Source organism: Sus scrofa, chromosome 12 (genome assembly GCF_000003025.6).
Source record: "Sus scrofa isolate TJ Tabasco breed Duroc chromosome 12, Sscrofa11.1, whole genome shotgun sequence".
NCBI lineage: Eukaryota > Metazoa > Chordata > Mammalia > Artiodactyla > Suidae > Sus > Sus scrofa.
The window spans coordinates 4,805,001-4,821,549 of NC_010454.4; the positions used below are offsets into that span (position 1 = coordinate 4,805,001).

A 16,549-nucleotide genomic window follows, 5' to 3' on the forward strand; every position below is an offset into this window, starting at 1 on the left:
TAAGTACAGGGTTAATGTGCAATGAGTGAGTTCACTATAGAACTCAACACTGCTTTACTTTGTGGAACTCTGAGTTTGTCAGGGCAATTCTAATTGGTTCAAAAGGCCCTTTCAGCATTAAAAGGACTCCCCCCCTTTTTTTTTTGCCACAAGTGTGATGTAGAAGTTCCCAAGCCAAGGATTGAATCTGTGCCACACCAGTGATACTGAATCCTCAAAAGGGGATTTTTCCCACTTGGCACTTGAGAGTGGCAAGGCACTTTATACTAAGGAATAATACCGAGGAGTGGCTTCATAAACACTGACTGAAATAAGCTTCCTAGTTGGGGATGGGCATAGACTCCCCACTTCTTTTGAATGCCCAACAATTATCACTGCTTTGGGCCAGAAGTTTGCACCAAATACATATCCTTCATTTACATGGTTTTGCAAAACGTGTCCTTAAGCTTCTGATTGGTCTTTATTTAGCCTTTGGGTTTAAGCAGAGTACCATTTCTGCAAAGGACAAAATTCATTTTACTAAGCCTCAGCAGTCTCCACTGGGAGGGAGAAGGAGCAAGGGATACATTTTAAAAGTAAACTCATGATTTCCTAAAATGCAAAGGGCCATTTTAGATGCAAACTTGCATCTAGAATGGATAAGCAACGAGGTCCTGTTGCTACACAGCACAAGGAAGAGGTGTGTGTGGTGGGTGTGTGGGAGAGGGGTGGTGGTGTGGTGTGTGTGTAGTTCCCAGGCCTAGGGATCAAATCAGAGCTGTAGCTGCCAGTCTACACTACAGCCACAGCAACGACAGATCCAAGCTGCCTCTGTGACCTACATACACCACGGCTCTTGGAAACACCAGATTCTTAACCCACTGAGCAAGGCCAGGGATCAAACCCAAGTCCTCATGAATCCTAGTCAGATTTTTTACCACTGAACCGAATGGGAATTCCCTGGCGCATGTTTTTTGTTTTTTGTTTTTTCTGGCAACCCCAGGGCACGTGGAGTTACTGAGCAATGCCAGATCCTTTAACCTGCTGCACAACCCAGGGATTGAACCTGCGTCCTGCTGCTCCAGAGACGCCACCAGTCCTGTTAACACAGTGGGAGCTCCTTAAACATTTTTAAAAGCATTCTTAGCTTACTTGCCTTAAAATCTGGCCAAAGCATCCCTGATTTTAAAATCTCTAACAAAAGCCAATAACAAGCATATAGACTAATTGGGACATAACCTAGGATTTCTGCAATTTCAGGGGCACGTGTACCTCTAAGACAGCCTTGCCGGGCAGAGATCCTCTGTGAAACCACAGGTACTGGGCCAGGACCACAGCACAGGGCCAAACATACATTCCATACTGAAGATGCAAGACCTGAAAAGGAATTTTTTGTAGGTCATAAATAATTCATATACTGGGAGTCAACACATAACAATTACTGAGTGCCCAGCACTGGCATTCATTACAGAAATGACAGTTCCCTGCCCTCCAGTTTGCCTCCTGTGGGGGGGGGTATAAAACTTCAATGCCACAAGATAAGCATTCTTCATTCAAAAAGCATTTACCCAGGAGCTCCCTGGTGGGGCACTGGGTTAAGGACCTGGTACTGTCACTGCTGTGGCTCGGGTTCAATCCCTGGCCCAGGAACTTCCATATGCCAACACATACATATGTCCCACTGGGGAGAGACAGGCAAATTTCCGGTTGGTGATATGCTACGAGCACAACAGAACAGGGTGATGGGCAGTGACCACAAGGCAGCTGCTAGAGATAGGGAGAGAGGAGGATTCGGGCAAAGGCCCTGAAACGGGAACTGAAAGGCCTCTGGCTGGGGAGGGCTGAAGGCAGGGTTGTGTAGTACAAGCAAAGGTCAGAGGGAAGCAGGGACCCGAGCAGTCCGCAAGTGCAAATAAGAAGATACTGGGGAGTTTTGAGCACAGGCATACGTTGGTATGCTAAGAAGGGACACTGTGGTCATAGAATGACATCCTACAAGAGGTTTGAGAATCCTGGAGTTAGGAAGGCAGGCAATTTACAAAGGCTCTGGGAAAGCACTGAATTTTGAGAGTGTGGTATTCAGGGAGGCAAGGTAACAACTCTGGAATGAGCCTGGCTGAGTTCAGACTTGAGATCTGTGCTTTACCAGCTGTGTTGACCTCACTCAATTTATTTAAGCTATCTGTGCTTCCGTTTCCTAAACTGCAGAATGCTACCTTAGAGGGGCTAGGAAGATTCAAGGCAAACTAAGGACAGTGCAGGGCACAAAGTATGCAGTTAGCAATTGTTAAAGTGCAAGTCTTTGTTCTCAAGAGCAAAGGGTGCCCCTAGTGGGATGGTAGGAACCTGGCGGAAGAGGTAAAAATATCAAAGGTTCCCTGGTGGTGCAGCAGGTTAAGGATCCTGCGTTGTCACTGCTGTGAGCGTTTCATCCCAGGTCTGGGAGCTTCCCCATGCTGCGGGCGGGGGCAGGGAGGAAAAAAAAAGGTAAGGAGTCCCCCGAGTTCCCGTTGCGGTGCAGCAGAAACGAATCTGACTAGGAACCATGTGAGGGTTGGATCCCTGGCCCTGCTCAGTGGGTTAAGGATCCAGCGTTTCCATGAGCTGTGGTGTAGGTCGCAGATGCGGCTTGGATCCGGTGTTGCTGTGGCATAGGCCAGCAGCTCTAGCTCTGATTAGACCCCTAACCTGAGAATCCTCCATAGCTGCGAGTGCGGCCCTAAAAAGCAAAAAAAAAAAAAAAAAAAAACAACCCTGAAGTTCTGAACCTAATCATTCAGTACACTCAACAAAAACATTAGTGCCTACAATAGGTTAGGCTGATTAAAACACAAAACTACCTGCCCTGGTGGATTTTACCCAGAACTACAATGAAGAATTTCCTCCCTGAAAAATTAGTTATGCAGATTCGGGTGTGAGAAAGGGGGGCTTCGGTTCTCAAAGGGTGTCTCCCCACCCACTTCCTAAATTTGGGAAGAAATCCAAAGGGGTATTTCAACGTGATTTAGAACTTGCCAGAAATGGGTTTCCACCCCAGCCTTCAACTCCTCTTACGCTGTTTCTCATACTTAAAACTGTTAGTGCCAATAACTACCACACAGGCTGCAACTTCAAAGTGCCTTGAAAAACTGAACCTATATAAGGTGTTAACTGCTATTGGGAGTGCGGGCAACCACGAACTGAAAGGGAGCAATGCCAAGGCGAGCAACTTTGGGTAGTGAGGGTTGGAGCTCCGTCCCCCGACCCCCGTCCCAGATAAAGCTGAATTAAGAAGCCCTTCAACAAGATCAAAGGTGTGAAGAATGCCTCTTTTCTGGCAAGAAATTATCAGTACGGAGAGGCCCCCTTCCTGGCAGGACCTCCAAGGTTCTTAGTGAAAGGTATTTAACCTGACAAACGGCTTCAGATCAAATCTCTCGGCTCCGCGATCCACCCACCCTAAGGCGGGAAGCCGCGGACTCCCTCCCTGTGCCCCTCCCTACTGAACCGCCTTTCCCTAAAGGCGCCAGAGTTAAGGACCGAACGCGCTTCCCAGCTGGTGCCTTTGCACACACCTGCGGGACGTGGACCTCCAGCACTGCCCCCTCGGCTCCCAGGCTCGGCTCCTCCGAGAACCGAAAGCGCTGAGCCCGGACCACATGCCCTCGGAAGCCACACTCTCCGGGAGTGGAGTCGGTGGCCCCCGGGTGGGCCGGGAGCAGGGGAGGGCGCAGGGCTTGCCAGGCTTCCAGGCTGCGCACGTGGGGGTCCCCCCGGCCTGCCTGAGGTTGCCGCCTTGGCGCCACCTCAGGTCGCTAGTACCCGACCGCAAAGAGGGGGGAGCACCCCTCGGACGACAAAGTAACCACGCGGCTAGAACAGACCGGCAGCCAGGAAAATGAGACACGGAACAGGTGCTTGGAGCAGCAGACCGGCCGGAAGCTGGCCAGGAGAAGGCAGAGCTGCCGGAAGTGACGCAAGCCGGAAGAGGGGAGGCGGGGCCGCAGCGAGGAGGAGCTCGGCCGGCCCGACCTTCCCAACATGGCGGAGACCCGGTGCGTGTGAGGGCGGACCGCGGAGGCGCCGAGGCCAATGGCTTATCGCGAAAGACTGGGGGGCGGGGAAGACGGCAGCCGCAGGCCCAACCCGAGGCTCGGGAGGTGGTTGGGGAGTGAATCTTCTGGAAGGCGGCTTTAAAGGCGCCGGGCCCGAGCGAAGGGCATTTTGGTACTGCCGTCGCCGGGGCCGGGGAGGGGGCGCGTTGGTGGCAGGAAGCGGGCTGCGCCGAGGTCGTCGCGGAACCAGCTGGTGACCCTCGCAGGATGAACCACAAGAGCAAGAAGCGGATCCGCGAGGCCAAGCGGAGTGCGCGGCCGGAGCTGAAGGACTCGCTGGACTGGACTCGGCATAACTACTACGAAAGCTTCCCGCTGAACCCAGCGGCCGTGGCGGTGAGCCGGTTGTGATCGCGGGCTAGGGGCGCGGTGGAGGGCACGGGCATCCCCGGGGCTGGGGTCCGCCCGCGCCGAGCACGGCACCCGGAGTTCCGAGGGGCTCGCCCGCACCCCGCGGGGGTCGGGGTCATCGGGCCCGGATTCCAGGGCGGGCCTCCTTCCTCCGCGCTGCAGCCGCGCCTGCCTGGGCAACTGGAGACCCACGCTATCGACGCCTCCACGAGGCCTGTCACTCTTTGGGCGACGGGCCCTAGGGGACGTGGCTGTCAAAGGCCATGGGTGGGAGATACGAAGCCCCCCTTTCCTTGGTGGGTGGCGCTGGGTGCGATGCGCCCCAGCGCAAGTAGGTCTTTTTTCTTCCCGAAGAGGAGCCAGAAACAAGAATCTGGCTCCTTAGGTATGTGATTGCTCGTTGGCCTTGGGGGACACCCTAACTGCTGCAGGACTTTTTTTTTTTTAACTCGATAGGTCTTTTCTGATTCCCTCAGGACAATGTGGAACGGGCAGACGCCTTACAGCTGTCGGTGGAAGAGTTCGTGGAGCGATATGAAAGACCTTATAAGCCCGTGGTTCTGCTGAATGCCCAAGAGGGCTGGTCGGCGCAGGAGAAGTGGACTTTGGAGCGCCTCAAGAGGAAATACCGGAACCAGAAGTTCAAGTGCGGTGAGGATAATGATGGCTACTCGGTGAAGATGAAGATGAAATACTACATCGAGTACATGGAGAGCACGAGAGATGACAGTCCCCTTTACATCTTTGACAGCAGCTACGGGGAGCACCCCAAAAGAAGGAAACTTCTGGAAGACTACACGGTGCCCAAGTTTTTCACCGATGACCTCTTCCAGTATGCGGGGGAGAAGCGCAGGCCCCCTTACAGGTAAACTACGGGCACGACTGGCAGTGATGTGCTTACAGTCTTGTCTACAGCAGCAGGCTGCAGCTGAGCTCACTCTGCTAACCTCTTTCCGAAAGAGTGGGTGCTTCTCCCTTGGCTGCACGTGGAACTTTCCTACTGCCGGAGCCTGATTTGGTCTGGGGTGCTGCCGGCGGGGGCATCATGATTTCTGAAAGCTCCGGGGTGCTTCAAATGGGCAACCACAGTTGAACCAGTGATCTGTGAAGTCCAGAAGGAAGCCACTTCAGGGACTTTCCTTTTTCTGTTAGGGGTCAGTCCATGCAGAGTTCCCTCAGAACTTCTGTGTACCAGAACTTGTGGTAGTCTTTGGGGGTTTTTTTGGTTTTGGTTTTGGTTTTTCAGTTTGTTTGGTTTTTGTTTTTTTGGGCCGCCCTCACAGCACATGGAGGTTCCCAGCCTAGAGGTCAAATTGGAGCTACAGCTGTGAGCCTGCACCACAGCCACAGCAATTCAGGATCTGTGACCTACACCACAGCTCATGGCAACTCGGGATCCTTAACCCACTGAGCGAGGCTGGGGATTGAACGTGGATATTAGTTGGATCCTCATGGATACTAGTCAGATTCATTTCTGCTGTGCCACAACGGGAACTCCCTTTTGGTGTCTTTGAAGTGACAGTAACGTGTTGTATAAAACAAAAAGCTTATTTTGTAGTGTATGTGTGTATAGAGTTAAATTACACTGCACTTCTTGGATGTTTCCATCCTTTAGGTGGTTTGTGATGGGGCCTCCACGCTCTGGAACCGGAATTCACATCGACCCCCTGGGAACCAGCGCCTGGAATGCCTTAGTTCAGGGTCACAAGCGCTGGTGCTTATTCCCCACCAGCACGCCCCGGGAGCTCATCAAGGTGACCCGTGAAGAAGGTGGGAACCAGCAAGATGAAGCTATTACCTGGTTTAACATCATCTACCCGCGACACAGCTTCCGACCTGGCCACCCGAATTCAAACCCCTGGAAATCTTACAAAAGCCAGGAGAGACTGTCTTTGTACCAGGTACAGACGAACTGGAAAAAAGGACATTCTTTGATTTGGGTAATTTATCTTTTTGGAGCACAGCTACCTAGAAGGAGTTAGAGTCCCTCTGCCTGCTGACTCTGGGGGATCTGACCCTGCTTATCTCTGACAGTGATGGCTGCTGTGTGGTCAAGCGCTCGGGGCCTTGTAACCTGAATGTATAGTGACTATTGATGAACTTCCTGTGTGCAGAGAGCCTTTGTTTTTTTTCCAGCCACACCCACAGCACACGGAAGTTGTTCCTGGGCCAAGGATCAAACCCACACCACAGCAGTGACAATGCTGGATCTTCAACCTGCTGAGCCACCAGGGAACTCCAGAGCCTATTCATCTTTCTCCCCAGTAGTTACTTAATGTCTTTGTGTGTTTAGGGACCTGTGTTTATTTCTCTAGGTGGGGTTTTTGATACTGTGTAGCATTGGGTGCCCTGAGTCAGGAAATAGCTACTTAGAGCCAAGAGGCAGGAAAGCTCAGACCTGAGAACTACACTTTGTTTTGGTAGGTTAAGCCCTGGAAGTAAGTGTTATTTAAATAGCTGTCCTCAGAGTTCCCTGGTGGCTCAGTGGGTTAGGGATCTGGCATTGTCACTGCAGTGGCTCAGGAACATCCACCTGCCACGGGTATAGCCAGAGGGGGAAAAAAAAGCTATCCTAGAAATTGAAGACCCTGCTGCCCTTACAGTTTTTGTCACAGCTTTAGATTATCAGGGCTTGACACCTCTGCTCTGTGAAAGAGCCAGAGATCAGTAGCCCGGGTGCTGTGTATGCGCCACAGTCCATCGTAACTGCTCAGCTCCGCCTGTGTAGCAGGAAAGCAGCCACAGGAAGTGAACAGGCAGGGCCGGCCTTGCTTCACACCAGCATCGGGGGAGCATTTACGCCGGGCCCTGCGTCTCCAGGGCTCTCCCTGGTGGATAGCAACCCCCAGTGTCTGAGGTGTGTGTTGGGTGAACGCTGTCCCGGAGCGAGTGCGTACAGAGCCGAACCTTGTTTGACTGCGGACTTGTTGGCTTTCAGGAGGCTGGTGGCACGTCGTCCTCAATCTTGATACCACCATTGCCATCACCCAGAACTTTGCCAGCAGCACCAACTTCCCTGTTGTCTGGCACAAGACGGTAAGAGGGAGACCAAAGCTATCAAGGAAATGGTACAGGTGAGAGATTTCTTTTTCTTATTTTCGCTCTGTTCCACCTTCTACCCCAGAGATAAAATGCCAGGAGTCCACTGGTGCAATGACGTGTGCTGATTTTAGACGGGCCTGGGAAGAGCTGGGGCTACAAACCCCCACAGGTAGAGGAGCGTGGGTCCAAGGTCAGGGCCAGTTCTCAGGATGCTTGCCAGCCTCAAGGTGACGGGCTGAGACTGCATGTTTGATCGAAGCCTGTCCGTCAAAACCTGGTCGTAATTGGGATTGTTTCTCCTTCTCTGTTTTTTGTTTGTTTGTTTATTTGTTTGTTTTTGGTTTTCCCCCCAAAGCTAGCACTAGCAAAGGAAGCCCTTTTGTTTGGGTTTTATTTTGGTTATTTCTTTTTCTTACCCAAAAGCATTATTCCCATTTGAACCTATTGCCTTCAGTTCTCGTGAGTGAGGTGACTGCCCTGGAGACTTAGCTCCTCTGTTTATCCACAGAACAGATACAGCACGGGCAGCGGCAGTGCAAGCCACCCCCAGCCACCCCGTGCCACTGTGTCCCAACCCTGACCTGGAGGGACCAGCTCTCGGGGTAAGAGAGGGATTCTGGCTTGTGCCCTGCTCAGCCTCCCTGCTGAGAGGGCCAGCAAGGGTGGTGGCTTTGTTCTCCCCGGACTCTCGGGCACCCGAGGCCGCTTCCTCCGTCCCGCAGGCCACCGCGTGCTGCGATCTGGTCACTCTCCAGGCCTCCCCGTACAGCAGGTCTTTTGTCCCTGGTTCCAGTGGAGGCCAGAGTAGGTTCCTAAGGGGAGGGCTGGCTGCTGCCCCGACAGTCCCGTTCAGACTCGTCTTTGAGTGAGGGGGACCCGCTCTGTACCTGGCACTTCTTTCTCACGAGCCTCCTTGCTTCTGCTCTTGGGTTTAACCAGGCCCAGCTTCCTTCGTTAACTGTGCAGTGGAAGAGAGAGGTTAAAAACTCGGCTAGGGAAGGTTCAGGAAAAGACAGGAGGGCGAGAGGCAGTTTCTCCCCAGGGCAAGCGGAAGACTGGCTCGAGGAAACGTGGCCTCACGTTCGTCGGTCGGCAGCACGTCTGGCCGGTTTACACGGGGTGTGAGCTGTGTCTGGCTAGTTCTCCTTCCAGGAAAGCCTGAGCAGCCCGATGGGGTTGGTTCCCAGTGCGTGGACACAGGTGTCCTCACCACTGGACAGGCGCCTCTGGGAGAGACAGGGCTCAGCCCTGAGCCTGGGGCATCGTGCGGGCGCGCGGCCTGTGCCAGCGCGAGAACAGCCTGTCTGGTCTCTCAGGATCTTGAAGCAGGAGCACCCTGAGCTGGCAGTCCTGGCCGACTCGGTCGACCTGCAAGAGTCCACGGGGATCGCCTCCGACAGCTCCAGCGACTCGTCCAGCTCCTCCAGTTCCAGCTCATCCGACTCGGACTCAGAGGTGAGGCCGTGCTGGCGCCCAGGACAGGTCACCCTGCAAGAACCAGATGCCCGGAGGGAGGGCGGTGGGAACGGGCTTCACTTCCTTCCGAGAACGCGCCTGCCCCGGGCCTGCGGTGGGTCTTGGCCACGTTCCGCTTGACACGCGCCTGGGCATCGTAACTCTGATCTCTGCGGCCAGAGAAGTAGCTGACCCAGGATCACACAGCGGGCGGACAGTGGGGTCCGGAGTCAAACTCCGACCCTTCTGACCGCGGACCCACCTTAGGAAGATGCCCGGGTCTGGGGGTAAATCATGAGCTGAGAGACGCGGCTCACATGACCTGGGTGAGAGGGTCCTGCGCCCCGTGCTGCAGGGCGTTGGGTGCCGCTCTGTCGGCACAGGGGGCGCCGTCGCAGGTGGATCTGCTTGCAGACGGTCCTCGGTTAGTGCTGGCAGGACGCCTGGCATCCGAGGAGAGAGACAGTCAGACTGTCACAAATGGCCCTTTTGCTTCTGGGAGGACGGGGGCGGGATTGCGCCGCCTCCTGAGCGCGAGGGCGTCGAGTGGAGCGAGGCGGGGCACGCGGCTGAGCTCCCGTTTCCTCCCACGTCCAGTGCGAGTCTGGCTCCGAAGGCGACGGGACGACGCACCGCAGGAAGAAGCGGAGGACGTGCGGCATGGTGGGCAACGGGGACGCCACCTCCCAGGACGACTGCGTGAGCAAGGAGCGCAGCTCCTCCAGGTGACCGCGCACGCCTGCGCCTGTGCCTGTGTGGAAGGACGTGCCTGCGGCCGGGCCCCGGGGCGGCCTCGCTGTTCTGCAGAGAGGGGGCCGCAGAGCCAGGGAAGGAGGGCGTCTCGGAGCAGGAGTCCGCTCACTTGGCCTCTTCGATGGGGCTTTGCTGTTTCCAGTGCAAGTTAACGTGGCTTGTTTTATGCATAAAGGCGAGAATCTGCGTGGTTGGTGCCAAGGAAACCCTTTACCTTATTTAATAAAAATTCAGTTCATCTTCAAGCTTTGAAATTTTTTTCCTGGAGAATACCAGAGCTTCTCCTGGTTCTCCTTGTCATGATCGTGGTGGGAGACAGTGATCCGCTGTTGGGTGAGCCCCGCAGGGAAGCTGCTGCAGCAAAGGGGGGACCCCTGGGCCGCGCAGGTCACCGCCACTGCCTCGCGTACCTGCGGATTTTTTCTTATAAAATCTTGATCTCATTTCCAGTGGGTTTTTGCTTTTGTTTTAAACCAGATTGGATCTAAAGTGGTCTAAGTGGAAACTTGAGATAAAAGTCAGTAAGATAATGTTTTTGCAAGCAGCTGCCCTGGTGCTGGGCACATAACAGGGTCACATAAGTTTGGTGACTCTGCTCATCCAGGGTCTTTAGCCCAGAGCCCTCTGGTCCACGAGCTGCTAGGTGAAGTGTCCCTGTCGGCAGCATTAAGAGGTGAGGTTTCGGGGAAGGGCGTGAAACACCGAAGCTTGGAGGATTCTGTCTGAAGTCCTGGTCTGCTGCAGGTGACGTTCCTGCTGTGTTCTGTGTATCTCCAAGCAGCTGAGCGCTTTCTTGACTGTGATCAAAGCAGGGGACACCCTGCTTCCTGTCGTTTTTCCTCATTCTCTGTGGAGTGGCTGGAATTCCCTGGGGGAAACGCGGGGGTGTCTCAACCAGGTGCATTTAATCAGATTGGATTGTGCACCTCTCACCCCAGGTTGTCCTTTTCCCAACTGTTCTTCGATGTCTCTTCTTGCCTTTTTATGTTGCTTCGGTTACTGTCCATTCATCAGCCCTTGGGGCGTGACTGCGTAGCTTGTAAGGAGAGCCTTCCGAAAGGAAGCGCTGGGGTCCCGGGGGCGCTTTTAACGCTTCCTCCCCGCTGTGCGCCCAGCTGTGCTCTCTGCGTGCTGATGACAGGCGGCTGTCCTTTCCTTGGCAGGATTAGGGACCCTTGCGGAGGCCGTGCTCACCCCTGAGCGGAAACTCTCCCTGAGGTGGCCCCTGTGAGCTGTCGGCAGCCGCCCCTTTCCCGTCTTCTGCTCCTCCCTCCTCCCCTGTCTTCTCTGCCTGTGGACCGTCCTCTCTGGCCCGAGCTCCCGTCTTGGGTCCAAGGCCGTGTTTTCTGCCTGCTGAGAACAGCCTGTCAAGAAGTTGACCTCGGGGCGCTCAGGGACGCGCTGGAGGCCGCTGTGCTGGTGGGCGAGAAGGTTCTGGGCTCCTGCTTGAAAACCACGCCGGCGGACCCCACGGCTGGAGGGTTGTGGTCCCCGTGGCATCGGCGTCGCGGCGGCGGGGATGTCGCTGAGGCCCCTCCGCTGTGCACGCGGCCGGCGGCGCAGCACTCACGGCGGCAAGGATCGCGAGCCGCCACCTCCCGAGTCGCCGCCCGAACAAACACCTTCCCTCGCTGCCCCGACCCGGCGGCGCGCACCCACCCGCCCCCCGCCTCGTGCCGTCTCGTGGTTCCCGTCTGTTGTCCGTCCGCCGTCGGAAGCCGGTCGCGTGTCGGGGTGGGGGTGGGGGGGTCGGGCACAGTGTGCTGGGGGGGCCCTGGGGGTTTGGTTTGTGAACAGAGCCGGAAGGGTGTTCCGAGCGTTGTCCTCGCGGAACTCACCCTCTGAACAGGGCCTGGCGAGTTCCGACAGGCTTGTCCCGTCCTCCCCCCGCGCGATCCGGCGTCAGGCTCCGCAGACGCCTGGTGCGTGACCTGCAGGCAGGCGTCAGGTGGGGAATCGCGTTGCTGGCCGGCCGGGAGCCTCACGGAGGTGGTGCGTCTCCTCTTCCGGGATGTGTCAGGCTTCTAAGTAACCGCGGTGTAAATCCTTAGGGATTGACCAGCAGGTTCCATCTCATGCCCTCTCGGTTCAGCTGCTTGCCTTCATCTGTCCCTAAATTCAGCTAAATTTAAATAAATGTAAGAGGGGGTTGTCAAGGACACACCCAGTGAAAGGCAATTTCCTGGTAGGAGGGTTGGAATGCTCAACGGAAGGCCCCCTTCAACCGACAGCGGAGGGGAGCCTCCCAGTGTCCCAGAGGCGAGAGGAGTGTAAGGAGTTGCCTCTCAAGATCTTCCCTAAAAACGGGCATCGTCAGGGGAGTCCTGGTCGCTTCTTTGCCAAATGTTCCGTTTTTGACAGACAAGTGAACACTTCCTGACACTGGGTTGGTCCCCTCTTTTGTCTTTGTCCAACATTCTGCGTGCTCAGATGCGAACCCCAGCCGTGTCTGCGTTGGATGGGGAACTTCAGGCCCCCTCCTAGTGCCCCTCTGCCTGCACCTGGCTGCCCCCGCCCCCAGCCCAAGCTCCAGGGCGGGCCCAGTGTTAGACCCAGTGGGTGTGAGTAAATTCAGAGCCTGAAGGAATCCACCTCTCTCTGTGTTAATATCTGGAGGATGTTTCCTCTTTTTTAAAAAAAAGGTCCTTGCCATCTTCCAAATACTTTTTCTGTCCCTCGTTGCTCCCAGGCCATCACCCTCCCTTGGCTCTCAAATCCATACCAACTGCTTCTCCCTACACTTCAGCCTCAAGGACAAAACCAAAACCAGGCCACTAGGGGGAGCAGGGGGACTTGGGTGTGGCCGCCCCTGTGGTAAAGTGGAAGCTTGGTTTTTACTTCCCCAGATGGCGAGGGTGATTCCTGTGTGGTAGACAGAACCCAGAAGTAGAGTCCAGCGCATCCCGCAGGCCCTCAGCCCCCTGTCCTGAAAGCGTTCTTGCCACCTCATGAGTGACGTGTTTCAGCCCCGCCAGAGACCCAGCAGCCCCCCGTGGCTGTCACTGTGGGCCAGGCGGGCACGCGGTCACGGAAGCAAAGCAGGGCCGGGGTGGGGAAGCGGAAAGGAGCGGCCGCGGCCGGTGATCGCAGGGAGGGAGGAAGCGGGAACAAGGTTGTCCCTCTCCCGGCCGGCACAAGCGCCTCCCTCCAGGGGTGTCCGGATTGTAAGGAGGACACAGCGTGAACCTGTTTTTAGAGATGATGGCGCTCCCGCTGTGGCGCCACAGGATCAGAGGCCTCTCTGTCGCTGGGACGCAGGGACGCAGGTTTGATCCCTGGCCTCGCACAGTGGCTTATGGATCTGGAGTTGTCACAGCTGTGGCTCGGATCTGATCCCTGGCCTGGGAACTTCATAGGCCACAAAGTGGCCAAAAGAGAAAAAAAAAAATGTATTTTTAGCGATGCTTCTCCAAGATGACAGCTGATCTTGAAACTAACAAGCTGGGTCCTGGAAGAAGGGATCTTGGGCTAATCCTTGAAGGGGAGGAGTGGGGTGAGCAGACAAGCAGGGGGCCCAGGGCACGAGGCAGCCTCTGAGTCTGTGGGTGAGGGAGGTGAAGGCTTTGCCATCAGCCCAAGGTCACCATGCTGCACACAGGTGCCTCTGGGGTCAGCAGTGCTGCCATGTCAAGGGTTATGCCTTTGAGGGGAGAGCCACCAAAACCAGGGGTGTTCTCATTTCAGTCAAGCTTGCCCATACTCATCTGTTAATCATTAAAACATTCAATTGGAGTTCCCGTCGTGGCGCAGTGGTTAACGAATCCGACTAGGAACCATGAGGTTGTGGATTCGATCCCTACCCTTGCTCAGTGGGTTAACGATCCAGTGTTGCCGTGACCTGTGGTGTAGGCCGCAGACATGGCTCAGATCCCGCGTTGCTGTGGCTGTGGCGTAGGTAGGCTGGCAGCTACAGCTCCGATTGGACCCCTAGCCTGGGAACCTCCATATGCCGCGGGAGTGGCCCTAGAAAAGACAAAAAACAAAAACCAACAAACAAACAAAAAAAAAAACCATTCAATTGGAGTTCCCATTGTGGCTCAGGATAACCCGTGGAGCCTGACCAGTATCCCTGAGGATGTGGGTTCAATCCCTGGCCTCGGTGGCTTAAGGATCTGGCATTGCTGTGGCTGTGGTGTAGGCCGGCAGCTGCAGCTCTGATTCAGCCCCTAGCCTGGGAACCTCCATAGGTGGCAGGTGTGCCTAAAAAGCAAAAAAAAAAAAAAAAAAAAAAAAAAACCAGCAAATGTTCAAGTACCAGCCCTGTTCTAGGCCCTGCAGATGCAGCGGTGACAAGCCCACATCCCGGCCTCATGGAGCTTCAGGGATAGTGGCCATGCTGTCGTTCACAGGGGCCACTGGGCAGCGTGGTTAAAGCCACGCATGTCCATCTCCATGGCGGGAAAAGCAGGTGCAGGCCTTACTAAACCCAAGCTCACGAGCTCTTCGTAAGAACCTCGTCGTTACAGCTGTGTTCTTAATCAGCACGGGGCTGCTTTGCGAATGAGCTGGAGGCCTTTAAACGAAGGACCAGCAAGAAAGTTGCTGGTGCAAGGGCTTCACAAATCTCTCAGAGGTTCAGCTGTCATGTGCTTTAGGACCTTAGCTAAGAGTGCGCAGCGGAACTGGAGTTTTGCCGTAAAAGCTGTAAAAAGCCCTGTGTAGGAGGCGTCTGAGCCCTTGGCTGTAGGTTCCTTGAACTGTGTGTAGCATTTCCACAAGTAAGTTGTTTGTCCTGCGTCGTGCTGAGGGTTCTGTGTGGAGCCTGGTTTCTCCCGACACCCCCTTCCCTGGTGGTGACAGGATGTCGCACTGATGTCACACTGTTTGCAGCAACACTGCCGGAGTCCCCAGGTGGCCCTCCGCCTCGTCTCATCATGAGGTCAAAAATGAACCATCTCGCCCCATCCTCTCTTCCCCTGGTAGCAGGAGACCCGCCGGCCTGCCGCCTCCGAGGGGACCGGACACTCCAGAGGAACTGGCACCGTCTGAGCGCCAAGCGCCTCCTGGTTTTGCTTCTGCCTTTCCCTTGGGAAGCCGCCACCACATACCTGGGGGGCTGCCCGTGTGCTGGTATTTTTAACTTTCACTGGGATGAAACTTGTTCACCATTTTAAATAAAGCACCTTGGTTTGGAGTTGGGTTTTTTGCACTCGCTTTTTTCCTTGTTTTCATTCTTACTCACTTGAAAGCCAATAGAACGTACGGCGTTTGCACAATAAGACCTCTGAAATACACACTTGTCCCTTGAACAACTCAGGGTTTAGGGGTACCAGCCCCCCCACGCACTGTGGAAAATTCAAGAAAAACTGAGTCTGCCCTGTATATCCAGCGTTCATGGTTCTGCAGCCAACCCTGGATTGTGTGGTACTGCAGTATGTTTACCGGAAAAAAAATCCACGTGGAAGCGGACTCAGTGCGCTTCAGTCCCATGTAGTTCAAGGGCCAACTGTACACTTGAAAACAAGGGGGGGAGTTCCCACTGTGGCACAGCGGCTTAAGAATCCGACTGCAGGAGTTCCCGTCTTGGCTCAGCAGTGACAAACCTGACTAGTATCCATGAGGACGAGTGTTCAATCCCTGGCCTCACTCAGTGGGTTAAGGATCTGGCGTTGCCATGAGCTGTGGTGTAGGTCACAAACTCGTCTCGGATCCCAGATTGTTGTGGCCGTGGCGTAGGCCAGCATCTGTGGCTCTGATTCGACCCCTGGGAACTTCCATTTATCTCAGGTGTGGCCCTAAAAAAGACAAGAAAAAAAAAAAAAAAAAAGAATCTAACTGCAGTGGCTCAAGTCACTCCGGAGGCGAGGGTTTGATCTTCAGCCCGGTGCAGGGGGTTAAAGGATCCGGCATTGCTGCCACAGTTACAGCATAGGTTGGAGGTCAGAGCTAGGGCTCAGATTGAATCCCTGGCCAGGGGACTTTCATATGCCACAGGTGTGACCATAAGAAAGAAAAAAGGGGGACAGGTGACAAAAATTAGGCCTAAATACTTTGGCAGAAAGTCCCCCAGTGAGCAAAAGCCAGTAGCCAAGAGATAAACCCCATTCCACATTTTACAGCTGTAGGGCATTTTTCATCAACTGCCATAGAATTCCTTTCGCATGTCCCTCTGATGTGTGGTGCAGCAGGGTTAAGCTCCCCCGGCTGCTGGACTCCTGCTTGTCTTAACCGGAGCACAGGAGGAAGCCTGAGTGTGTACCTGCATCTTCCAGTTAAAACGAGGCACTCAGTACTTTCATCGTCTTGGCTTAACATCAGATATCAGTTCCTGGGCCAGGGATCAAACCCGCACCAGAGCAGTGACCCAAGCCACTGCAGTGACAACACCAGATCCTTAACTCACTGCACCAGAAACTCCCGTTTTTTTGTTTTTGTTTTTTTTTAAATAATTAGGAGTTCCTGTTGTGGCCCAGTAGGTTAAGAATCCAACTAGTATCCGTGAGGATGCAGAGTCGATCCCTGGCCTTGCTCAGTAGGTTAAGGATGTAGTGTTGCTGTGAGCTGTGGATGCAGCTCGGACCTGGTGTGGCTGTAGCTGTGGCGTAGGCCAGCAGCTGTAGCTCTGATTCCACCCCTAGCCTGAGAACTTCTATATGCTGCAGGTGCAGCCCTGGGGGAAAAAAAAATTAGAGCAGCATTTGGGAGTGGTAGAGAAGTAATATTGCTGGTTACAATGCATTTATCTCTAGCATACAGTAACAGAGCCCTGGAAGGCTCTGGAGAAACAAAAACAGACTCCTTTTTCTTCATCACGCCCTCTCCTACATTCCAGAATTATATGAAGGAGAAAGAGTTCCCATCATGGCGCAGTGGTTAACGAATCCGACTAGGAACCATGAGGTTGCAGGTTCAATCCCTGGCCTCACTCAGTGGGT

General features: G+C 54.6%; 2 protein-coding genes across 5 annotated transcripts in view; one reads left to right on the plus strand and one right to left on the minus strand.

The window, feature by feature from the left end:
* The window catches only part of METTL23 (methyltransferase like 23), a 6,545-nt gene extending 2,597 nt beyond the window's left edge, over window positions 1-3,948 (minus strand). Inside the window, exons 1-2 of one of the 4 annotated variants that reach the window (XM_003482946.4) lie at window positions 3,843-3,948; window positions 1,252-1,356 (exon numbers count right to left, since the gene is read on the minus strand). In XM_003482946.4, coding sequence (XP_003482994.1) covers window positions 1,252-1,335 — 84 coding nt within the window. In that variant the 5' untranslated portion in view covers window positions 1,336-1,356; window positions 3,843-3,948. Of the gene's footprint in view, window positions 1-1,251; window positions 1,357-3,533 lie in introns of those variants that run through there. The other 3 variants (XM_003357951.5, XM_005656906.3, XM_013989854.2) reach the window with 3 other exon arrangements.
* JMJD6 (arginine demethylase and lysine hydroxylase) lies at window positions 4,014-14,853 on the plus strand. The gene is given in 8 exon segments (XM_021066561.1): window positions 4,014-4,409; window positions 4,901-5,289; window positions 6,040-6,242; window positions 6,245-6,325; window positions 7,363-7,498; window positions 8,783-8,921; window positions 9,519-9,646; window positions 10,838-14,853. Coding segments are annotated over 8 exon segments (1,242 nt in total). The 5' UTR covers window positions 4,014-4,280; the 3' UTR covers window positions 10,875-14,853.